The sequence below is a fragment of the Mya arenaria genome, chromosome 5 (assembly GCF_026914265.1).
Source record: "Mya arenaria isolate MELC-2E11 chromosome 5, ASM2691426v1".
Taxonomy (NCBI): domain Eukaryota; kingdom Metazoa; phylum Mollusca; class Bivalvia; order Myida; family Myidae; genus Mya; species Mya arenaria.
In genome coordinates, this window is record NC_069126.1 from 4,286,527 (window position 1) to 4,313,724 (window position 27,198).

Sequence of the window (27,198 nt, forward strand, 5' to 3'; positions counted from 1 at the left end):
CTCGCTTACTAACAAATTTCATAAACTCGTTTAATAAAATCTTGTATTAAATGACAACTCGTGTCAGATCCTATATATATATGTATTACACTTTAAAGAGGCAAGGCAACCTATCGTGTATTTGTATGATAAATGAAAACTCTAAGATTGTAAGATTGTTTGCGCATAGCTTTCAGTGCATTCATTATATAGTATACAAATGACAAGTTTTATTCAAAAATAGAAAATATTTTTATTAACACTTCCGACGTGGTTCTGCGCGGCTAGAATTTTAGATAGCACTATTCAAGTCAATGGATAGAACTTCTGCCTTTAAACATATGATGCTTTAGGTTATGTAGGCTCTTGTGTGATGCTCCCAAATAGCGTTCTGCCTATGCAACTCGCCTATACTATTATAGTTCTTATTATACTGTTGTATGTTCTATTGCGGTTGTTACCGCAAAATAAGGGTATTAATATTTCATATGGTTGTCTTTGCTGGATGGTTGTTTACGCGGTATATCACCTTTAAAACAAGTTACGAAAAATTTATGTAACTAACCTAATTTGCAAGGCGTCCCGATAAGGAACTGATATAATTGACTTTTGAAGGACACATTCATGCAGTTGCTATCGGTACGTGTATTTACTTAAAAAAATCATAGCGAAATATACAGCCAATTTGCTCTCGATGTCCGTGGGGCGAACGCACACAACGTGCCCTCTTTGTTGATTTCAAACGGAATGTTTAAAGTATTAGAGCTATATTCCACAGTGCGTGTATACCACACGATAAATTACGTCATAAATGCTTCGTCGGTAGGCAATATTTTGCTTCAAATGAAGAAATTAAACAAAGATAACTAGACTATTTATTCATCATATTAAATGAAACATGGAACAGTCTACGCCGCTAACATAGCCCTGCCTTCTGGTTTTATACCAGGGTTGATTGAGGATTTTGTTTCTTAAAACTCTTCGACAAACTTTTCACTAAACCGCCTTATGTAGCACTGTCAAAACATTATTTTGGAAACAGGTTTGTCGAAGTGTTTTAGGACACTATTCATATAATAAATTCCAGTAATAAAACGAAGGCGGGCCTCTAAATTTGGCATATACTGCCTTTTGTTTCATTTAAAATGGCAAAGAAATAGAAAAGTTATCTTTGTTTCAAGCTACCATTCGAAGCAAAATGTTGCCTTCCTAAGTAGGATTTGTGACGTAATTTATCACGTGGTATACACACACTTTGTTGTATTTGTTACACATTGATTTGTATCTAGGCGTACATATGTAATCTCTTTAGCTAATTTACGGTGTTAGATCTATGTACTGATCTTCAACAATTGACTTTACCAGAAAATAATGGCGTTATTTACATCAGCATAGGCTTGTTTCCTGTTTGGAAGACCAATATAGAAGTTATTGTCTTTTCAAGCAATGGATTTGTATTTTGAAGTAAATTGGGGCAGATATATAGTGTGTGTTACTATGGCAATCTGAACTTTAGCATTGAAACAATCCATCGATGATGCAAAAGCATTGACGTCACACATTTCCACCGAAATACTGTAACTTTGTTACAACTCCATTGAAGACTGAATTGGCAACGAAATATAAAAACGATGAATATTTTAATAACGCGACAGCTGAATCAACTTTCATGTACACAATGATGGTTTTTGTTACTGTATATTCGACATTCTTCGAGTCTATAATGTTGGACAACATAATGGTGTTCGGGTCCAAACCTGGATTACCGCTTCGTCACTGACTTAATGTTGGACAACAAAATGGTGCTCGGGCCCAATCCAGGAGTACCGCTTCGTCACTGACTTAATGTTGGACAACATAGTGGTGTTCGGGCCCAATCCAGGAGTACCGATTCGTCACTGACTTAATGTTGGACAACAAAATGGTGCTTGGGCCCAATCCAGGAGTACCGATTCGTCACTGACTTAATGTTGGACAACAAAATGGTGCTCGGGCCCAATCCAGGAGTACCGATTCGTCACTGACTTAATGTTGGACAACATAGTGGTGTTCGGGTCCAATCCAGGAGTACCGATTCGTCACTGACTTAATGTTGGACAGTATAATGGTGTTCGGGTCCAATCCAGGAGTACCGATTCGTCACTGACTTAATGTTGGACAACATAGTGGTGTTCGGGCCCAATCCAGGAGTACCGATTCGTCACTGACTTAATGTTGGACAACATAGTGGTGTTCGGGCCCAACCCAGGAGTACAGATTCGTCACTGACTTAATGTTGGACAACATAGTGGTGTTCGGGTCCAAACCTGGATTACCGATTCGTCACTGACTTAATGTTGGACAACAAAGTGGTGTTCGGGCCCAATCCAGGAGTACCGATTCGTCATTGACTTAATGTTGGACAACATAGTGGTGTTCGGGCCCAATCCAGGAGTACCGATTCGTCACTGACTTAATGTTGGACAACATAGTGGTGTTCGGGCCCAATCCAGGAGTACCGATTCGTCACTGACTTAATGTTGGACAACATAATGGTGTTCGGGTCCAAACCTGGATTACCGATTCGTCACTGACTTAATGTTGGACAACAAAGTGGTGTTCGGGCCCAATCCAGGAGTACCGATTCGTCATTGACTTAATGTTGGACAACATAGTGGTGTTCGGGCCCAATCCAGGAGTACCGCTTCGTCACTGACTTAATGTTGGACAACAAAATGGTGCTCGGGCCCAATCCAGGAGTACCGATTCGTCACTGACTTAATGTTGGACAACATAATGGTGTTCTGGCCCAATCCAGGAGTACCGATTCGTCACTGACTTAATGTTGGACAACAAAATGGTGCTCGGGCCCAATCCAGGAGTACCGATTCGTCACTGACTTAATGTTGGACAACATAGTGGTGTTCGGGTCCAATCCAGGAGTACCGATTCGTCACTGACTTAATGTTGGACAACAAAATGGTGCTTGGGCCCAATCCAGGAGTACCGATTCGTCACTGACTTAATGTTGGACAACAAAATGGTGCTCGGGCCCAATCCAGGAGTACCGATTCGTCACTGACTTAATGTTGGACAACATAGTGGTGTTCGGGTCCAATCCAGGAGTACCGATTCGTCACTGACTTAATGTTGGACAGTATAATGGTGTTCGGGTCCAATCCAGGAGTACCGATTCGTCACTGACTTAATGTTGGACAACATAGTGGTGTTCGGGTCCAATCCAGGAGTACCGATTCGTCACTGACTTAATGTTGGACAACAAAGTGGTGTTCGGGCCCAATCCAGGAGTACCGATTCGTCATTGACTTAATGTTGGACAACATAGTGGTGTTCGGGCCCAATCCAGGAGTACCGATTCGTCACTGACTTAATGTTGGACAACAAAATGGTGCTCGGGCCCAATCCAGGAGTACCGATTCGTCATTGACTTAATGTTGGACAACATAGTGGTGTTCGGGCCCAATCCAGAAGTACCGCTTCGTCACTGACTTAATGTTGGACAACGAAATAGTGCTCGGGCCCAACCCAGGAGTACAGATTCGTCACTGACTTAATGTTGGACAACATAGTGGTGTTCTGGCCCAATCCAGGAGTACCGATTCGTCACTGACTTAATGTTGGACAGTATAATGGTGTTCGGGTCCAATCCAGGAGTACAGATTCGTCACTGACTTAATGTTGGACAACAAAATGGTGTTCGGGTCCAATCCAGGAGTACAGATTCGTCACTGACTTAATGTTGGACAACAAAATGGTGCTCGGGCCCAACCCAGGAGTACAGATTCGTCACTGACTTAATGTTGGACAACGAAATAGTGCTCGGGCCCAACCCAGGAGTACAGATTCGTCACTGACTTAATGTTGGACAACGAAATAGTGCTCGGGCCCAATCCAGGAGTACCGATTCGTCACTGACTTAATGTTGGTCAGCATAATGGTGTTCGGGTCCGATCCTGGATTAAAGCGACGTCACTGACTTAATGTTGGACAACATAATGGTGTTCGGGTTAAATTCAGGAGTACCGATTCGTCAACAGCTATATATTGGACAAGAAAATGTGGTACAGGCCTTATTCGGGATAACCGCTTCTTCCCCGGCTTTATGTTTAGAAAAGAGAACCCTGCTTTCTTAAAATACTCTTTATGTGTTTTCAACTCGCTTGAACAGTGTGTTTCTACTTGATCATCAAGCTTAGATAAAAAACTGGTTTGGTTAGGGTTACATCCTTTTCAAAAAAAGGTATGGTAGGTAGGCTTTTGTATTAAGCTTTATATTCTCGTATAAGAACGTTATTGTCATCATTGAAGAACGGTGCAAACAGTATTCTTCTGAATACAGTTTTAAAGGGTTTAAACTACATATTAAAACCCGCACTAAAAAACCTCGAACCAAATATGTTTTTCTAGGTCTTATCTATTTATTTTAGGAAAATAAATAAATGGAAATTTAACTATTTTTTTCACCGGTTTCTACAAATACCCAGGGGATAATTAATCAAATAACACACTGTCATAATAAAATATATTAAATCAAAATATATCTAGTTCCATTGTCACTTGTAAAACTTGCAATAATTGATTTATTAAAAAAACACTTGCTATAGATGATTTGCATAACCATCTGGTAATTATTTGCAAAGTCAGCTTATCAGTTATTTGAACGTGCCAATTCGCTGCCATTGCCCTGTGTTTTGCTTCCTTGATCTATCCAAACCTATGCAACCATCATTTAGACGTTTAATTTGGAAATTTGATCGTGTTAACTATGAACTTCTTCGACTTAAAGTTATGGTTAAAAAGTGTGACCTGGTCGTCTCTACGAGATGAAAGTATAGACACATATGCAACTAATTTCACATCGCAACTATTGTCTTCTAGCAAGGGAACTATACCAAATAAAAGTGTAACCACTAGCAAGTCTCAGCCTTCATGGATGATTAATAACATCAGAACAATCATCCGCAGACGCAAACGTGTACACGATAAAGCAAAAGTAGCAAACACCCGAACAGACTGGAACTCATACAGACATCATAGAAACCAAGTCTTACAGACAATTAGAGCAGCACGTTCACAACACACAGAAAAACTTGCAAATAAACTCAAAGAGCCAACTATCACAAGTACTGACTTTTGGAAATTATTTAAGAAACTTAGCACCACAAATACTGCACCAAACACCATACCACCCCTCAAACAAAATGATACTTACATATCCGATGATACTATCAAGGCTAACATCATAAACAATTTCTTCCAGTCCCAAACCCGTCTCGACAATGCCGACAAAGAACTTCCTCCAATAGATCATACCAGCATTTCACACCACTAATCGTCATTTAACATAACTCAAAATGATGTATCTACAATTCTTAAGTCATTAGCTACTTGCAAAGGGACAGACACTGACAAAGTAAATAGTAGAATTCTGAAGGAAATCTTTACTGAAATAAGTGGCCAACTATCAATCTTGTTTAATTATTCACTCTCTTCATGTCAAATTTCGACCCAATGGAAGTTCACTAACGTCTGTTCAATCTTCATAAAGAATGATCCGCATGAAGTTAGTAATTATCGTCCGATCTCACTGCTTTCCCGTATCAGTAAGTCCCTTGAAAAGATAATTCACAAATACTTGTTAATTTTTTTTTATTTCTACAATATCAACTCTCTCCAATCCGGTTTTTTACCTAACGATTCCACAGTCAATCAGCTGTCCTTTCTTTTCCATACATTCCGTCAAGCTCTCGACGCAGGGAAAGAGGTTAGAGTAATATTCTGTGACGCTTCAAAGGCTTTTAACAGGGTATGGCACAAGGGACTTTACCATAAACTCGAATCAAAAGGCATATCTGGGCTTCTTCTTCATTGGTTTTCAAATTACTTATATGATCGATCCAAAGAGTTGTTTTTAATGGCTCAGAATCAACTCTATTGAAACTAGAAGCAAGTGTTGCTCAAGGATCCACCCTTGGGCCACTGATATTTATTGTTTTCATTAACGACATTGTTAAACAGATTCAGTCAGCAATACGTCTCTTCGCGGACGATACTAGTTTATATGTCATTGTCGACGATCCTGTTGGTGGTGTTAGTAGTTTATACTCCGTGTCCCGGCGTGAGCACATTGAAGGATCCCAGAGTGACAGTTCAACCACCTATCCAGGGCAGATCCAGTACTAGGTGCCTTCACCTCTGCAAGGAACTGACAGCTTCTGTACATGCCAGGTGCAGTGGTACAGTACGAATGGTCGTAGAAAGGATTTCATAACCAATCACAACAGAAGTGACCTGGTCCGCCCGGGATTGAACCCGGGTTGTCCGATTCAGAGCCCAACGCTCTACTGATATTCGTATTATAACAGAAAAGGCATGGACAAGAGCTCATGTTTCAAGATCACTGAAGTTCACATTCGACAGAAAGTCACTTGAAATAATGTATAAGTTATATATCAAACCCACCTTGGAATACTGTGATATTGTCTGGGGAAATCTTACCCAACGAGATGAACGCCAATTAGAACAAGTTCAACTCGAAGCACTCAGAATTATTTCGGGAACTATAAAAATTGTCTCTCTCAAAAAGTTTTTATGAAGAATCTGGGTTTGAATTACTTTAGTTACGACGAGAACAGCATAGACTTATATTGTTTTACAAGATGGTAACATCACTGACACATACATATCTTTCATATCTTGTCCCAGACCAAGTATGTAATGTTACTTCCTATAACATCCGGAACTCTTCTTCTACAAGGAACTACTTTTGCAATACACACCTTTTTCATCCTCTTTTATCCCTTAAACAATTGCTCGTTGGAACGAGCTTCCTGTACATGTCAGAGAATGCCATACACTTCCAATTTTTAAACATAAACTTTCTTCTATTTATAACAGACCAGATGTCCAGTCATTTTATTCTAAAGGCACTCGCAAGGACACAATTAATCATTCACGCATTAGGAAAGAATATTGTTCCAGATCTATTGTGTCAATGTGCCATATACAAACATCTTCATAAATTTATCTCTGACACTAAAATATTTTCTTAGATGCAAAAGGCCTACCCGAGATTTCCCCTGAAAAACTTAAACTTGATTCCTTCTCCTTCTTCTTCCCATCCACTTAACTAATTCTTTTCTTATACCTTCGTGCTAATCTAAAAAAAGAAAGAGTGCTACTGAAAATATTTATTTTTTCTGCCTCAGATGTTTGCTTACCTTATTATATCAAACATATTGTTTTATTTTACAAGTGACGCAACTATTACAAGTTACCTACACACCAGCTTTCATTACTATTTATCAATTCTTACTTAAGTTATTGGGCGGAAATCATTTTTCTATTTTCGAACAGAACCTTAACCCCACACCCCCTTAAAAGCAACCCCAAGCTTAATCTTAACATATCCTACCTACACACCCATTTTTCATTACTATTCATCAATTTTCGGTTATGTTATTGGGCCATCCACCCGTTTTCAACGACATCACCATTGAAGCATTCTGATAACATGTTTTCAGTTGAAAACGTGATTTACAACCTTAAAGATTCAAGTTAAATAGACACTAAGACATTTTTGGTAACAATATATTTTAACCTATCCAAAGGATGTACCGATTGTAGGACTGAAACCTAACCCTAAGAAAATTAGTAAAAGCGCTAAAAATTGAGCTATCTTGTTGACTTGGTATTCTTATCGCATTCTTGGTAGAAAATAAGGTGACTTTCCCTCATACTTGGAAGTAATACAAAATAAATATGAAGTTCTGGATCTTAGTCAATAGTGTTCTCCGGATATTGAGCAGAAACCTTTTTTTTACCTGTCACTGTGACCATAACCTTTGATCCAGTGATCCCTAAAATCAATAGGGGTCATCTACTGGTCAGGATCAACCGCCAAGTCTAGTTTGAGGGCCATGGGTGCAGGCATTGTGGAGTTATCACTCGGACAACCTTTTAACATTCAAGGTCACTGTGAATAGGGGTCATCTACTGGTCAGGCCCAACCTAAATGATTCATGGGTGAAAGTTTGATTTTTTCAAAATACTGTAAGTAGGGTGTTTACATATAGGGAAATGCCATTTTTACAATACATTATATAGGATAAATATTTTCCAAAATACTGAATTCATTATCAATACTGAAAATTTTCACCCATGTAAATGTCAAGTTTGATGACCATAGGTCCAGGCATTGTTGAGTTATCACTCAAACAAGCTTTGACAACCTTTTCCCATTTAAGGTCACTGTGATCTTGACCTTTGACCCGATGAGCCCTAAAACCAATAGGGGTCATCTACTGGTTAGGCCCTGACTCAATGTCAAGTTTGATGACTATAGGTCCAGGCATTGTTGAGTTATCACTCAGACAAGCTTTGACAACCTTTTCCTGTTAAAGGTCACTGTGACCTTGACCTTTGACCCGATGATCCTCTAAATCAATTGGGGTCATCCAATGGTCAGGCCCCACCTTTATATCAAGTTTGATTAAAATAGGTCCAGGGATTGTCGAGTTATCACTCAGACAAGCTTTGGTCTACTTACAGACCGACCGACCTGCTGACATGTGCAAAGCAATATACTCCCTCTTCTTCGAAGGGGGGCATAAAAAAAGAAATGTGTTGACAAAAAGGATCAGTCTTACTTAACCTACTTTGATTAGTCAAAACGTCCTCAGGCAGGGTTTTAATAGGGTTTTATTTAATTAACTTTACACTAGCAATAAACATGCGAGAAGAAAGCACTGTTCATATTTCATAGGACATATAAGTTATCAGTTACTGATACGAAACTAGCTCATTGTAAAAAACCCATAAATTTACAATTTCAATTCTTTAATATGAAATGACAGGCTCTTCTCCATTACAGTTTGGGGCCACTCAAAATATATTTTGATTATTATTGCCTGTGAACAGAAAAGTTGAAATAGTAAAATCACGCTTGTCACGTCTACAGTCTTTCCATGCTTTTCACATTTTTAAGCATTGACATTAAACAATTCCAACAAAATACACATTAAATATTGCAACTTTATTATAACTCCATTGAAGACTATGGCAACATAACAGCCAAACATGGAAACGATGAATAGTTTATAAAGCGTAACAGTTAAATCAACTTAAATGTACAAAATGATGTTTTTCCTTAATAATATAGTAACAGTTTCACCAAAGTTTTATGAGTCTGTAATGTAGGACAACAGTTTGTTGCTCGGGTAAAATCCTGGATAATCACTTGGTCACTAGCTTAATGTTGTACAACAGAATGTGGTTCCGGTGGAATCCTAGGTTACCGACTTGTCACGGGCTTTATGTTGCATCTAAAATGGAGAACCATACTCTTTCAACTTACAATTTACGTTCTTTGAATCATTTTGAGCAGTGCTTTTGCACTTGATCATATTTATCTGAAAATATCTTTACATGCTTCAGGTTAACACTGACCTTGAACAAGAAGCAATAAGGCATTGTTGCAGTTTGTTAGATTGTTGCCAACCATAACATAACCTTTTTCTTATTATAGAAAATACATCCATGTAATTAATCAATGTAAGTTATTCCCTGGGTCTTACCCAAGCAGCCCCTTGTCTGGTTTCCAGCGTTTGGGCGTCAAAGAGATCTGGGTGTCCTCTGAATCTCGAAATACTGTTAGCTGGATAGGTTTCTGGAGAAAAAAAACAACAACAACTAGTATTCTTTGAATGTGTTGGAAAGGCATCATTTTCTAACAATGGTGAATGTGCATACCAAGTTTAAAAAGAGCTGTCGAAGGACAGCCCACTTCTTGACCTTGACCGTAGGGGCCCCAAATGCAACCTCATGAAATTCCCCCATAAACTCTTCTTGCATACCAAGTTTGGTCACAATATGTCAACACTAACTAAAATTATTCACTACCAAACGGTTATCTATTTTAAGTCACAGTGATATCGACCTTGACACAAGGCACCCCATAGGCAATCCCATAAATTGTCTCCATAAACTCTTCCTAAATGCCAAGTTTAGTCAAGATATGTCAACCCTAACTAAATTGATTCTGACTCAACTATTTTTATTATCAGTGGCCTTGACCTTGACCATTTTGCCCCCAAATGCAATCCCATGAAAGGCATCTTTAATATCTACTTATGTAGAAAGTTTGGTCAAGATGTGTCAACACTTACTAAAGTTATTTAGTTCCGCCTACCCGAGCACAATGTACACCATTCTAATAAACAGGTTTGCCTATGTTAAAACCTGGTCAACAAAAGGGAACAATTTAGAAAACAATAATGGAGCCAAAGACTGCCGAGTATGCCTCACTAGACTTAATATAAATCACTCTTTAGAAGTTTAACCCAATCAGGCAAGGTGTCCTGGAGATGTTATAAAAACCAGGATCTTTTTGTATATTTTCTTATGTAAAACAAAGGGCCATAGGTATGTGAAAAGCAGGTCTGGCCAAGTTTTAAAAAAAATGAAAAGGGCACAATAATCTTCATGTTCACTACATTGAACAAAAACCACACAGTGGGAAATAACATTGTGAAAATACTTTTGAACAAATTTTGATAGAAAATAACAGAGATACCAATTAAAACACAAATATGCTGCATAGTAGATTTCGAAAAAATAAAATAAAAATCAAGCAAAGATGAATTGAAAATGAATAGTTTGAAGCCTTTCCTTTTCTTATAAATAACAAGAATATCGCTGGAAGCGTTGGATGCTCCCATATGCTCGTTTTCTATGAAAAAGCAGAACTTGTAATACAATGTGCTGGTAGAAGGTAAATTGTTGTAGCATTATTATATCATTTGGAAAGATTCATAACATGGAAAGATATGGGCAGGTTTAAGAAATAAATTTAAAGGTAATTTACAAGAAATGATATGAAAAAGCAGCAATTGAAATCCACAGATATTGAAGATATGGCGCAGACAAACTCCTGCCAAAATATGTGTGGAGAAAACAAAATGCTTCTGTTTGGATTTGAACTGCTACCTTGAAACCCTCAAAAAATTTGAAGTCCTGTGCTTAACAACATAGGCTAAAGCATTAAAATTAAAGAGTTTCAAGTGGAGGTTTTCATTCAGGAGTGTGCTGCATTAATGTACATGATAGGATAATGGTGCGTGTGCACTGAACTTCCTCTCATTGCAATCCATCTAAATACTAAGTTTTATTTCAATCCCATCAGAAGTGTTGAAGTTATGATAAGCCCAGACAAGCACCAATTATGAACAAAAGGCTAAGGGGAGATAACTTAATCGATATGCATATGGTTCTTATGCACTGCACTTCCTCTCAATGCCATTTATCTATATATACCAAATTTGATTTCAATGGCATCAATGGTTTTGACCGGACGAGAGTGTGACAGACAGAAGGACAGACAAAGCGGCAACTATATGCTCTCCCTTCGGGCAGCATAAAAATGGTAAATACTAACCAAACTTCATGTTTATGACTTTATATAAATATGAATGGTTGGTAATAATTACGATTAACATTGTAAGGGATGCATACATACAAATTTATCATAAATATCCTTACTGCAAACAAAAATGTGTGTACTTAAACATTTTATAATTTTGACTACAAAGACCAATATACATACATCCATGCTGTGTTGCACAATGTTGGCTATGTTTTGGAGTCCTTGAAAGTTCTCTGAGGTTAGTGAACCAAACCGAATCACAACATCACCAACTTTCAAACCCTGAAAAAATATAATGGCTCATATATGAGCAATGCAGACACAGACAGCATCTTCTACACTATAGGGAGTAGATTTACTGCACACATTTTTAACCTAACGTACATGTACTATCATACCACATATAACTTTATAAACCCATATTTATACTTATTAGAAATATGTTCATACAAGTAAGAGATATGTTCATACAAATAAACTTATCAAATTTCATGAAAATCAACAGAAAATATTCCATGTGTGTGAGAAACACACTATAAATACTTAAGCTTTTCCTAGTGACCAAGTTTTTAACCTGAGGTGAAGTATATTCACAAATGGGTGGTTTTCAAAATAATGAGGCTTTTTCTTTTATCTCTCCTAACTTTTATTCCTTTCACTTTTGGGAAGTGTTTTCAGGCACATTATGGGCCAATCAATCTTGTTAAGAAAATTGTTGGGTTTCAAATGGATGGCTCAATCAGCAAACAAGTTATGTAAGAATATGTTGCTAAATTTGTCCCCTGTGCACCCAAAAAAGTGTGACATTTTACATGAAGACCTTTATTCAAATGTGTTTCATTTTTTGAAACTGAATGATATAGTATTTTTTTTTATTGTTTTTTTATGTAACCCTTTCTCATTTTAAAAAACATATATCTTTAAATAAAAAAATATGTATTATCTTAACCAAATTTTAATGTCATATGACGGACCCCCATCCATTTAAAAAAGAAGATAGAATATAAGATTCACATTGAGAACACTACCATTCCATTTAAGCACTATTTATATTAAATTACTATGTAATTTTAATAACTTTAACCTGCCAGCTTTATATAAATAACATAGTTTTATTATTTCATACATTATTTTGTCCGTAACTCAGATGCATGACTTATTACCCCAAAATGTCCCCTGTGCACCTTTTCGGTTGTTAGTTGTCAGATTTCTATAATTTCTTTAGCAAAATGATATTCTGCTGTATTTCCCAGAAAAGAAAGTTACAACAGATGCTTAAACAGTTTTCAACCTCTCACATACAGAGATTTGAAGCATCTGAATGTGATTGCCAGGTATCACATTAAGCGCCTTTGAACGTGTATATGAAAAGGGCGCTATATAAGTTTGGTAAATAATAATAATAATCTGCATGGTTTAAAGCAAAGTCCCCTGTGCATCCTGTTTTAGCAGATTTCAATAAAATGCCATAAACTAACAAATATGGTGCTATTTCCACATTCTGAGAAATGTGTATGTTATATTTAGGCGTCACTTGATAGTTTAGCAACTTGATGGTAAGTGTGTTATAAATACTTTTTTTTATTATTTAATTATAAAGCCATTAAATGTTTACTTTTAAAGGTTTATCAAATTAATTTAAATACAGTTTCAGTATTGAGGCACATAAGATAACATATTTTGTTTAAATATTCTATTTTGATTTTATCATGACAATTAAAAACATCAAATCAAATTGAAATTATTCATGTAATGCTTTTATATGTGCAAGGTATTATATGCTTCATTTCCGTGCACAGGGGACAATTTTTTTCATATGGATAGCAAATATACCAGATTATAATTTTGTATAGGAAATAAGTACCCTAGTGGAAAAGCTTGTAGTTAAGCTTCCTTTTCCAAAGAGATCACATAGAAAATATGAAAACAAATGAAGAAAAGACTGTTGAAAACATTAACACAATGAAGTCTAGGAAGCGCAGAGAATGACTTAGGAAAGATCAAAAGTTGCAGAAAATGTATGACAGAGATCGAGATACTGAGAAAAAGAGCAGAATTTGCTAGGTATTGCTCAAACGCTAAGAAAGAGGACAAATAGATCCTATATATGATTTACAAATAAAAGAAAAGGAGAAACTAAAGAAGCAGAGGCAGAGAAGAAATAAAATGAAGCGAAATGAGGAAACAACAAAAGTCCAGAAAATGACAGACAGAATAAAAGGAGAAAGGTTAAAATGAGAAGGTATGAATATACACAGTTGAAGCAGCATCAGTTCAGAAAAAGCACAACATGCAAAACAACTCCTTCGGAGAGTTTCCATGGCATGGGCCTCCACAATTAACCGTCTGGTAAAGAATGCCACACCAAAGTGAAGGTCTTAAAATAAGTTATGTTGTAGAAAATTACACAATTGGTGATGTCTGTCAGTCATAGTCTTAAGAAAAGTAGGCACACCAACTAAATCAGGAAAAAAATAAAAAGGCAGCTAGTATACACAAGCAATGCTAAGAATATGTGGAGCTGCAAGAAAAGTCCATGACAATTTGAGCACCTAAAAATGGACCAAAGTAAAACCATGTCAAAGCCAGGTGAATTTAAATCCTTGTGGAAACCAAAAGTTGAAAATTTTCTTGAATTTAATTCTTGTATAATGCCTACCGGTAATAAAAAAGATACTATTCTATTGAGTAGGATGCCAAAGGCAAAGAGGCATCTTTTAAATTTAGACATGTGTATTAAATTTAGACATGTTCACATAAGTGTTTAATGGTAACAGGTGCATTGAGACCAAAATCTTTATTCCACTCTGGACATATTTTATTCCATTGTTTAGAAATTTTGTTTTATAGGCTCTTATATAATCTTTCCAACATTTACAGTATTGTTTAAGCTTTACTGAAAGTACAGTTCCTCTTATTGTAAAAATGTTTACCAGGAAAATTTAAGTTACAAAAATAATTACATAATTAAAATATATTACTTGCATTATGATTTGTCCCCTGTGCACACTTTCCATTATTTAAAAAAGTATTAAACATTTATGAATTCTAGTACTTTATATTACCATTGATGATATTTTCTTATTTTTGGACTCAATATGAAGTAATAAATGTTATATATATGTGATTGTTTGCTGTAAGTTGTTCTCTTAGCCACTATTTCCCATTTACATCATTACATGCTGTTGAATTTTGAGGAAATTGTTGTGAAAAATGTGATACTGAAGAAATTTTGAGGAATACACTCTATCATATACACAGAAATGTCTTTAGCTGATCACAAACCATTATTTTATTAACATGAAAGTGAATAATAATGCATATTATATTGGCTTTCAATATGTGTCTCCTGTGCACCGAAAAATAGTTCAATTTTGAAATGAAAAATTTGGCAATTGTAAGTTACAATACATTCTTGAAATTTGGTATGTGGTCTATAAAGATACATAAGGTGAGGTTAATGTAGATTTTTCCCTTATTTGATTCTTGTTTTAATTACAGCAAAAACTTTGTGAGGTAACAAGTTATTTTTGGTTTCAAATTTAAACAAAATGTGTTGATTTTTTTTATTTTTCTTAAACAACTGAGTTAATATGCCTATGACTACACACAGGCACCAATTACTGATTATATAATTCAGAAAAAGCATATGATTTATGCAAGGTTCATGTCATAAGACACTTTTATAAATCAACCATATTGTACGAAATGTTCACAATATTTTGATTTAAGGTCAAAATATTTTTTTCCTTGTATTTCCTGATACTTTCCCAAAGTTGTTTCTGTGTAATTTGAAGTAATTACTTTCATGTAAAATAGGTGACAATCATGAAAACTGGGTTTGAATTTTCAACCCCTATGTCACACTTTTGCCTCATTATTTTGAAAACCACCCAAATGTTAAAGACAACATGTAGACAAGTTTGCTGACAAAGTTTCATTACTATTGGTAATAAACTATTGACATTATGGCATAGAATAAAAACTTCCTGTAATTTGACCTAGTGACCTAGTTTCAGACATGAGGTGACCCATATTCATAAATGTTCAAGACAACATGTAGACAAGTATGCTGACAGAGATTCATAAAATTCGGATAACAAACTATTAAATTTATAACATGGAATAAAAACTTTGCACAGAATTATTAATGGCCATCTGCCCACCTGTGGCATTTCATCATTCCATAAACTGTTAATTTTTCGATGAAAAATCATACCAAAAGACCCTACCAATGCAATTCATTTAGTTAAACAGATATTTATTTTTTTCATTTCTGAGTAAGATCATAATATATTTCACAGAGTGAGCATCAAAGGCGAAATTTTATTTTGGTGTTCACTGCGTGAAATATATTGTGATTGTGCACTGACAATTTTTCTTTGCATTACATCCCTAATAATGATATAAAAATACTTTAGAAAAATTGCATTGGAATTAACGAAAAAAAGGAAATGGTGTCGCTAAAATTGAGTCTCAGCCCTATGCCGGCTGACATTTGATTTGGAAGTAAGAGCAGGCTTAAAGTTCAAAACAGTAAAAATATCAAATAGTTATTCCACTTTTTGAAACAGTGAAATATCTATTTTAATTTCACTGATAAATTTCTATAACCCAAAGAAAAGCATATACTACAAAATAAACTTGAATACTCTGATTAATTCATTGAACATCTAAAACATCTTAAGTTTATCTTACAGCAGTATCTGCAGGTGATCCCGCATCTATATTTGTAACTGTTCCGATTGGCTGCAACCTTGACCTTGCTTCAGCATCACGTGACGCTTGTGACACCAAGCTCTCTGCTGATTGGCTGCTATTTTTGTCACCAGCAGACTGTCTAGCCTCTGCATGTATTCTATAGAGTTCCTCTTCAATCTCGTCCATAATGTCTTTGTAATCATTCTGCAGACCTAATAAACAAATTGACAAAGTTATGAATATATTTTCTGCAAAATTTACCTGAGATATAATTGTAAAGCTTTAAAGCCTCATATTTGATTATGTTTGAAAGGCTTAATTACTGCAAATACTCATTCTATAACTACATTGTACAAGTACATATATTGAAATAATGCCTGAAAGACAGACTTCATGCGCAATCTGAAAACTCTAAAAAGGAATTTAAAATATTTCACTTTTGTGTTTAATTCAGACACAGTATTTTGAGAATCACATGAGCCTGCACCATGACAATATCAATATTAATAATTTATTTACTAGTATAAAATGCCAATTATCATAAATTTTTAACTTGCTAGAAAGCTAATGCATTACAATATAGTTTCACATAATTCTTAAGTGTTTCTTTACTTGTTTTAATTCTATTTTTGCTTCTTTGACATAACAATTGCTCCCGCTGTTCTAATACATTACATACATATAATTTGATGTCGAGCATGTCTCACAGAATATATATCAATGTCAGCTCTTGGAAACCCCTCTGTGTCGATCAATGGGCCATCCATACCAATAGACTTTTGCTGAAAAAGGTCAGAGGAATAGGTATCAATGTAAGATGACAAAGCAATAGAAAATACATCTTCAGATATATGCAGTGACTGATGTGAGTTCAAAATTAGTACAAGCTCACAGGTCCACTGGCTGTGCCATACTAATTTTAAAAAATCTGCAGTTTAGGAAAGGCAGAATAATGCCAAAATTCCAATTGAAAGAATGGCCAGAATACATATTTTGACTATTTTGATTAAATATACGTTATATATACTGTGTTAAAGCTAAATATTTTTTGGGAAAAAATCATTGCTTGGAAAAAACCTAAAAGACAGAAAAATTTACCCCAAAATTATTGCTTAATGATATCATGTTACTTGTTTCTAGTCCCAGTATAAGATTGTCAGGCATGTTAAACACTAGCTATAATTTCCACTCATCATACTTCATGTTAATATTCCCAACAAATGTTAGTATTTAATTACTGTTAAATCTTTTTGACATTGAAAAGGTCAAACTGTTCAATGCAGTTATATAAGTTTGTGGGATGATTTGAAATGCCAAAAGTGAGGTATTTCCAGACCGTGAAGTCCTCAAGACCCAGATAAAAACTTCAGATTAATAACAATAATTTCGATTAACAATTTAAGAAAATGACAGCATTCATGACATATTTATTGGTAGTGTTTGGAATTGGTTCCAGTTTAACCAGCAATAATCAGTGCCACGATAATTGATAGTACAAGTGGTTTTTGACAATACCTTAATTGTAATTTTAATCTTGTATAATAAATCGTAACCTTAACTATGCTTATGTTATGTGTGTGTTTGAAGTTATTTTGTGTTGTTGTTACTTTTGGGCCACATTGTTAGTGATTACAACTGAACACCAAATGTATAAATGAATTCAAAGGGAAAAAATGGTGGCAAGAAACCCTATGCCCTAGACCCTCAAAGGAAACCTTGTCAAAAGAGAAGGAAATATTACCAAATGTTACATCTTAAAATACACTGTCAGTAGATTTTTTGTTTCTTTTATACATATTGGCCAAAAGATCTACTCGGATATCCAATAGCTCGACTGGGTACAGTACACTTAACGAGTTAGACCCACTTTCCTCGCTCACTCTGAAAAATAAAGTCGATGATCGCGGATTTCCTCCGTGGGTAAAACTGTTGCCCTCGCTAAAATCCCCCTGAGTTCCTCTGAGTGGCTGGCTTACCGCCGAGTTTAATATGAACGATAGCGTTGAGAATCGTCCGATTTTATGATCCCGCGACGGAACTCGGAGTCGAATCAGATAAGCAAGAAATCATTCTTGTTAAAAAGTTATTTATTTTTATGCTTATGCACATTGTTAAGCGTAAAAGATTCTTCCATGCACCAACGTTTAATTTTTATTTGTGTCCGTATACGCCAATTGAATATTGTCTTGAATAATAAACATTGAATCATTAAAGTATTGCCACTAATTTTATTGCATCATAAAGCAGCTGACTATTTACACGATTCTGAACCATGACCTCTGACTTCAAGCACGCGATCAATACAATGTAGAATATACTATTTATTATTGGTGGTTAAAAATAGCTATGACGTTTAATAAAATATTCCACAAAAACGAGGCAAGAAGGCCTTCAAAACCATGCACTGTGAACTTTGAACACGTGTTTGACCTCCTGATTTTCCGAAAATGTGTAACCTAGCCTTTCTAGGATGAAATGTGTTTATCAATGTATTCAGTCATTAGCAAAAACAAGTTTATAAGATACATGTGCAACTAGTGAAATACGACTGCATTCTTGTGGTAGTGAAGCTAACTTCATTTAAAACGGGCAGAAGAAAAAGAATAAAAGCAATTTACTGGAGCCGTTGTAATCGGTTGAAAATTTTAATAAAAATAACTTTAGCGTAGATTCTTATCAAGTGTCCGCAGAGTTTCCCAGAGTTAACCCCTCCGAGGAACGTCGCGTTCGTTATAAAGTAAACCTGGGAGGAAAAGTGCGCCCGGTGTGGGGCTCGAACCCACGACCGCCGGAACACTAGCACGGCGCTCTAACCAACTGAGCTAACCGGGCGGCTGGTTCTTACCCACACACACTACACTCCTCCCCCCATTAACCTTTTAGGCCGACGGAGGCACTACTGCCGTTTACCGCTGCCACCAGTAAAGTAAACCTGGGAGGAAAAGTGCGCCCGGTGTGGGGCTCGAACCCACGACCGCCGGAACACTAGCACGGCGCTCTAACCAACTGAGCTAACCGGGCGGCTGGTTCTTACCCACACACACTACAGTTATTGTTCGGTCGACTGATCACACATCGAGGACCTTAAATTCAAACTCCGATGATCGCGGACAGTAAAATCATTGTGTTGGCCGCGATAGCGAAAATCCGCGGAGGGAAACGGAAAGTGGGTCTAACTCGTTGAGTGTACTTGTAGTTGTATGAAACTGAAAGTAGATCTTTTTTTCATTTTTGACGGATAACAAACACATATGAGCACCATAGTTTAGAAAGTTTGATGAAAAAAAGGGTTTACATACAGAGTCTAACACTTCATTTAAAGCTTTTATTTCTGCTTCGATTTCTTCTCTTTTCTTAATTAGCCGACTCATTTTTTCAGATCCCATGGAGGCAGCCATTTTGATTATTTCCCTTTAAGTTCAGGTAAAAACGGCACTTTTTATAACGGCTATATATATATATTAGCTAAGCATTTAATGTAAGATTGCCAATATATTTGAGTCCGACCGTGAATGAAACCTGTCTGGTTGTGTGTGTGTGCGTGCGTGCGTGCGTGCTTGCACCCGTGCGCGCGTGTGTGCGGGTATCATTTGATTAGTGAGAGTTTTGTTTACAAGTCGTATTCCGGATTTTATTGTGAGACTGTGAAAATTCAGATAAATTGAAGACATAATGGGAAAGGAAGGACTATGATGCCACACACCGTATCAGGAAATTGTAGAACACCCGGTGAGCCCGGGTCCATCGACGACCACCCCATGTTGCGAACCAACCGCTTGGCAATTGCAATCACCTGCGTCTCCATATGGCTACTTGATACACTATACAGAACAGCTAGAGTCTAACCCAGCAGCGGAAAAAACTGGTATACAACTCAACCAAATACAGCTTTAACTGCAGTAGGCAGGACTTGCATGGTTTGCAACGTTGATTTCACATCAAAAGTGACATGCAACCATCTTATTGACAATTATATTATGATTTTTTACCATATCCACCACTCCAGACTCGTTCAAACATCGATTCCTATTAAAATAACTACGCGAAAGCATAGACTGTGCCTCCTGATGCTATGTGGGGATATCTCCTTGAACCCTGGGCCTGTAAAGCATCCCTGTGGTTAACTGTAATAAAGCAGTCGCTAATAATCACCGTGGTGTCCTATGCGATGCATGCTATTTATGGTGGCATATGAAATGAGCTAGCCTGACCGCATACGAATACAAATGTCTCGGCGAAACTGAAGAACCTTGGATATGCAGCAACTGTAAAAAATCATTTCACCGACTCGTTCTTCGAGTAGTCGATAACTCTTCTTCTTTTACTATGTTACTTGACAAGGTGAAACTACCTACATTACATATCCGCCGAGAACTATGGCTAATGAAACTTTTAAAATTGTTAATAATAATGCTCCACTTGTTTTATCTGATCTTGTTGTCAAAAAGTCTACTCATATTAACTTCAGATATTGAAATATTTTAAAGGTACACCAAGTGAGAACATCTACATTTGGTAAAAATCGTTCAAGCACGCAACACCAGTGCTGTGGAACTTACTGCCAGATCATTTCAGATCCTATTCAAATTTCAATCAATTTAAAAGTCTTATCTCCATTTCGAGTGGAAGGCACTGTAAGTGCGTTGCTTGTAAGCCTGGTTAGTCTCGTCAACACAGCACTGGTGGGGTTTACACGCATGTGTTTTATTATTAAATTTGTGTTTCCATTTTTATTTTTTTTGTCAACATCAGCTATATAGATCATAGTTATTGTTTATTGCTAAATCTGTGCTTATATAAATTGCTGTTCCATTCTCTGTACCTAATATTGGTACATGTGTGTATTCAGTTGGTACAATTGCCTACTTGCTTTAGTTTTCTGTGCTCAATGTTGCTATGCTCAATATTGCTATGCTCAGTGCTCAATGTTGCTATGTTAAATGCTCAATGTTGCTATGCTCAATGTTGCTATGCTCAATGTTGCTATGCTTGATTGTAGTATTTAGCCATATGATTCTAACTTTGTTATTGTCATTGCCTGCATACATGTACTTGGTCGCTTGCTTGATATGTCTTATTAGTTGCTCTCCTTTGCACTCCTTGTGATGCTTTCATAGTTTGCCAATGTGTCCCTGTGAGTAGTTTGCTGATCAGTTAATTCTCACCAAATCTGATTGGGGGGAGGGGGGGGGGGTTATAGTTATCTTAACACCATTTATTTAAGCATTATTTTTATTTTATGGTTCTTATTTTTTTCCTCCTATTTATGGCAGTTTTTAGGCAGATTTGCCCAGATCAGCAGCTTTAACACAGTTTTTATCCTTGTGTGAATTGTATGTGCTAACATTTTTTTCATAGGGTTAAAATCAAATTGTAATGTATATTGTTAAAAGTTCTGTGATGGATGCCAATCTGGTGCAATGCTGATATTATGAAGCTATCTGTGAATTTTCTTAAGAAGATCTCTCTCTTTTTTATTAGAAGTCTTTTAACTAAGTTGACCTTTTTAATAATATTTACCGGAACTTGGCAACTATCATTCATATTTCTGTTGCCCGATTGACCACTTTACTCCCTGTCTTTGTGTTAGAGTACCTCTTAATTAACTTTATAAACCACCTTTGATTTTCAAGTTATTATGTATTATCTATAACTGTATAACACCTTATAATAATATGCCACTATATATACCATTGATTTATTGAGCTTTTATACACTTGTTATACCATACACAATATGTTTATAAATTGTCGGTTCAAAAGCCCCAATGAGCTTATGTTGTATTGTTTGTATCTTGCCGACTCAAAATAAAACTTATCTAATCAAAATAAAACTTATCTGATCTTATCATCATTCACCCATTGAAAGCAAACTATTTGAAATATGACGGCAAAACAAGTTGTTTGGCATTCGGAAAGAAGGTTAAAAGCTATGAAAAATACTACAAAAGGGCTGAAACAGCGACTGTGTTGAAGTCCAATTGACCCGGCTTGTGAGCAATAAACATAATTGAATATTGACCGAGTAGACATTTTCTACGGATGACGGATCAATTGTGAAGAGGAAGCAAAATAGTATAAAAGTGTTGAATTATATCTAAATCGCGATAATTTGCCCTTGCTCTACGATAAATTATTTCATTAACATAAATGCAATTAAATATATATATATATATATATATATATATATATATATATATATATATATATATATATACACAGCAAAATGCTTTTATTTCATCTTTCCTGAAATATTTAACAAAATGTGGCAAATATTTTCACATAACATTTTACCACAAATAAATCGTAACCACATCAAATACGCTAGACATCACTTTGAAACATTTACTATCATTATGTACTATATATCTTTAAGCCATCTTATTTTTTAACTTCACATATTACTTGCAAGAACTGTCATATTTATAACACCTTTTGTAAAGTCTTTCACAAATAATTTTATTTTTATTTTAGGTTTTCCAGCCCAAGTAAACAATAGAATAAACAATTGAGTTGTTTATAAAATAAACATTTGATATATAGGGTAGACTAAGTGATAGGTGTGTAATGAAACAATGGTAATAAAATGTTATTTACAACAGTAAATCTGCCGATAGGTGTCGTTTTTCTTTTTTTCCAATATCGAATGCTATTCTCTACTTTTAACAGTTTACCATCAAAGTTTAGTTCACACATTTTGTAAAGATCTACATCAAAATGTACACCAATTGTTTAAATCTAGTATCATTCCATGGCAATTTGAATTTCGTTTTAATTGATCTGGTGGAATATTTAGGTGTTTCAATCCAAACTAACTTTGTCTTTTCAAAATGTACTTTTAGACCTGACAGTTGTGAAAATCAATATAATACCTCTACGACATCTTTCACTTGTTCTCTATACCATATTAAAATATAACAATTGTAAACTCTTCAACCAATACATTGTTACATTTACAAATCTTCTAGAGAGTTATGTTGTTCTGCTTGTTCTCCGTGCACAATATTATTCTGTATTTGAGTGAATGAACACTATTTTTATATTTATGCCATCTTGTAAACGCCATACTTCTCATCTATAATTACACACATGGTATAAACGTATATCGAACAAGGATACATAAGAAATGACTGATTGTTATACCAGGAAATTGAGCTAAGTCTGACATTTATTCAGACTTCATAGCTAGTTCCGATAAGGTTTCAAAAGTTGAAATATTTATAAAAATGCTAATGCCATCCACTCTTGTCCTTGGGAGGCGTCTATTTCATCAACATAGAAAACTGCAGCTGAAACACAAGTGACAATGGAAGTTGACTGCCCGATAGTATTGTTTGCACGTTGTTATGTTGAATTCAACTCAGTTGATCGTACAATTTTGACTCAATTAAAACATACCTGTACCTTGTGAATGTAAATGACAATGTGGAGAACGTATTGTCTAAATTTAACCTTGTTGAATGGTATGATTGGCAGTCTAGCTAATTAATTGTACATCTGGATATGCGTTGTTTGTTAATTGCTACTCTGTGGGAACTATCACATGGGCTCGGTTATTTTTTTCTAATTAACACGGCTTAAACATAAAACCAATACACACTCTATAAAAACTTCTAGCATTTTTTTATCACTGCATTTCTGATGAAGAAATAAAGCAAAGGTCGTTTTTAATTTACAACAAAGTTTAACAAAATGCAGAATGTGTCGAATACAACCATTAATCATGATGCATATGATAGTCATGCTCACCAATTGCTCGGACTGGGTACTAACATATCACTGATCTCTGTCATGGTTTTTGCAGTAATTTTGGGCAGTTTGGCATTGCATACGATCATGCGAACCAGACGCATACCGACAAATGTTCGGTTTCTCTCGGCAGCTTTGATATTTTTTGACATGAGTGCAATTCTATCCGGAATAGTGGAAAATGCCACGGGAGATTATGGACTACTCTGGGTGTTCCATATTATCAAAGTAGACATGTGTCTTCTGTCTTTATCCACCGTCACACTCATGGCATTTGAACGGGTAACATTATTTGCGTCGTATCATACGTACCTGCACTACCTACAGCCAGGTCATGTAAAACGTATTTGTGCCGCAGTGTGGACAGCAACATATTTACTATTATGCATCGTCAAATTTGCGTTGTGTACAAGTGCGGAAGTGTGTTTGCTGCTGCTCAAAACTGAACTAATCATAGTATTACCATTATTAGTGGTAGTGTCGTCAGTTTGCTGCGCATATCTCGCTTTGATTATTCGTAAAAAGCTAAGACAAGTGGATATTTTCCCAACTTCTACGACAGCATACCGCCAACACAAGTCTACGATTCTGTTGCTTTGCTACCAATTGACATTGTTATTTTCCTCTTTATTTGGGATCTTAGATGTAATTTTAGATCTAGACCCGCAATGGGTAGAATTCGTTCTTAACTTGATTCTGGTAGCCAATGGTATAGTGGATCCATTGATATATGTGTTTTGGTTCAAGGAATCCCGTATGTTAATCATACAATCGGTTTCATACTGTTTCCCTCGATTCTCCCAGAAGGCCGAAGGGATGAGACTTGAAGTATATGACATTGTTACATCTCGTCGCCTGGAATCAGAGAATGAGGTATAAGATATATGAATTGCCACAAAAGGTTTGAAAGTGCTGTAATTACCACGTCACGCCTACTAAACGCCAATTCCACCACCGGTGGTGCAAAGAAAATGAGCTGTGGACACTTCCGTATTGCAGCTATGCCTTTTGTTTATATATACACTTGTAAGTATGACTTATATTTGATCTGACATTTAACTAAACGGACGAATTTCAAATATCGAGTGTGTAGTACCGTATAAGAACACTTTTACTACATGTTCACTATGATTTCGTTTCAATACTATGATAACTGTGGTTGCAGGAGCTTTTCTCACGGTTTGGACTAGTGCATATTATGAGACCTGCTAATATTTCAGCTTATTTACTTACAACGCCTTTGTTGTGTATGTGTGCGCATGCGCACGTGCGAGCGCGCGCTTGTGTGTGTGTGTGTGTGTGTGTGTGTGGGTAACCGTGCCTGCGTGCTCACCTACGAGCGCGCGCATGTGTTTGTGTTTGTGCGTTAAAATTGTACACTGTTCGTATATTTAGTGTGAACAATAATAAAACAATATGAGTAGACGTATACACATGATTTATTTTGCATGGTGGAGAATTGTTTTGAGTTGATTTTTTTCTATTCAGAAAATAAATACAATTTGCAAATTATATCTACAACATATATAAATTTATTTTTGTCGGAAGTATTTCAAAGAGTAATTTTTAGCAACAACACATACAGAATAACTTCATTGGCTATGCATGATCGACCGAGTTGTTCTCGCGAAAATGTTTTTATCGTTAAGATCATTTTCAAGAATTTTTCCGTTTTGTTTGCTTACCCGGTTATACATTTTTTTTATTTACAGTGATAGCCTTTATAATTGGCATGTTTTTGTTTGTATTCATATATGTAAAACATAATATATGGACATGAAATGGTCTTTTTTATTGATATTGCTTAACATTAGATATTGTAAAACCTTTAATATTGTTTTACAATAAAACTGGTAGTTAATATGCATTTTGGAAAACATCCTTTGATAGTATTTCATATTCGACATTGTAAAACGTTGAATATTGTTTTTCAAAATAAATTTCAACATTAAACTGGTAGTGTTTTTGATATTGCATTGATTTATACTGTTTTATTCAAGCTCGATTGTGAAGACAACTCAAAGCTGAAAAGAATCGCCCACAAATCCGTTTCTTGGGCAGTTATTGTGTAATATTTAATAAGCCTTGAAAATGGAGCTCCTGGCGGGGATAGAACCCACAACCTCTTGGTTGAGAGGCGGAATTCAGTACCATTAGATCACTCTCAAGTCCTGCGTTTATTTGCATTTATTCCATTAAAGCAAAGACAGACAAGACAGTTACATCTGGCAGACAATTTATTAGTTAATTTTATTTAAGTTCATTTTTGTGGTACCTGAAGAACTAACGAATTTAGTTTATTTGTTGCTACGATCTATCCTTGGTTGGGGTTATGGTTATGACAGAACTTTAATGACCCAGATAGAGAGAGGCAAATATTTTGAATATGAGTTATTAAATTTAATAAATAAAACTAATTTACTTCAACTGTATTTAATGTTGTTAATATGAATGGTAGCGCTTATTCCAAGCGAGAAGTCAATGGACACTTTAATGCTTATGTTAAATGCCAATGTTAACGTTTTAAGGAGTCCCAAAGGTGTCTGTATGCTTGGATACAGGGCTGGTAAATTGCACCGGTATTGGTAACGAAGGGATGGAAATACGTTCCACATCAGGTTATATTAAATGGTGGCATATTAATACGGCAGACAAAGACCACTTGTTTATCGTCCACACGAAGATTGTTCAACACTGATTAGATATTGCTATGGTCGACAGGATCTGGGTTTGCAATGTCCAACAAAGGTTGGTAGTACTTAGACGCTTTGGTAGTCTACACCAATAAAGGTAATATTCAGGGTTGGTACTTGGGGTCTTAGTTGCGTTTGATCCGCAACACATGGATTGGTAATGTCCAACAAAGGTAGGAGTTTCTTTGGCACTGTAAATATATACACCAATTAACGGAATTGTCCAGGATTAGTACTGTGGATCTAAGTTGCGTTGATCCGAAACACAACAATTGGGTTGTAGTTGGGTCGGTCGGTCATAATGTCCAACATTGGTAGGTGTTTCTTATGCTCTGCTATAGTTTTCACTTATATAAGTAATGTCCAGTATTTGATTGTGTGTACTTTTGTGAAACTCAATGATGGTTTGAGATAATTGATGTCGGTAGACCACTCATATCTCGTTACTATCCTGAATTTGTTGCCCAATTAACATGAAACCACTTATGTCAACATGGCATTGGGTTGAAGATGGCAAAAACAAGAGTGGTTTTCGAAACATGCAGTGGTCTGTCATATCTAAAATATCGGGGCTGTTTAGTCAGCTGACGCTGCTGATTTCACACACGACGCATATGGATCTGCAAATGCATATTTGATAGTGCAAACTCTTACA

At 35.9% G+C, this 27,198-nt stretch overlaps 1 protein-coding gene and 2 non-coding genes across 3 annotated transcripts; all 3 read right to left on the minus strand.

Moving 5' to 3' along the window:
* Positions 1-8,998: 8,998 nt before the first annotated feature.
* On the minus strand, positions 8,999-19,514 carry LOC128233630 (26S proteasome non-ATPase regulatory subunit 9-like). Its single transcript, XM_052947395.1, has 6 exons — positions 19,402-19,514; positions 16,782-16,884; positions 16,100-16,314; positions 11,582-11,683; positions 9,555-9,646; positions 8,999-9,302 (listed from the first exon to the last, which is right to left on the minus strand). The coding sequence occupies exons 1-6, from the start codon at positions 19,498-19,500 to the stop codon at positions 9,272-9,274; spliced, it is 642 nt and encodes a 213-aa protein (XP_052803355.1). The 5' UTR covers positions 19,501-19,514; the 3' UTR covers positions 8,999-9,271.
* On the minus strand, positions 18,861-18,934 carry Trnat-agu (transfer RNA threonine (anticodon AGU)). Its single transcript has one exon. It is a non-coding gene; the product is annotated as a tRNA-Thr (tRNA).
* Positions 19,050-19,123, minus strand: Trnat-agu (transfer RNA threonine (anticodon AGU)). Its single transcript has one exon. It is a non-coding gene; the product is annotated as a tRNA-Thr (tRNA).
* Positions 19,515-27,198: the final 7,684 nt, after the last annotated feature.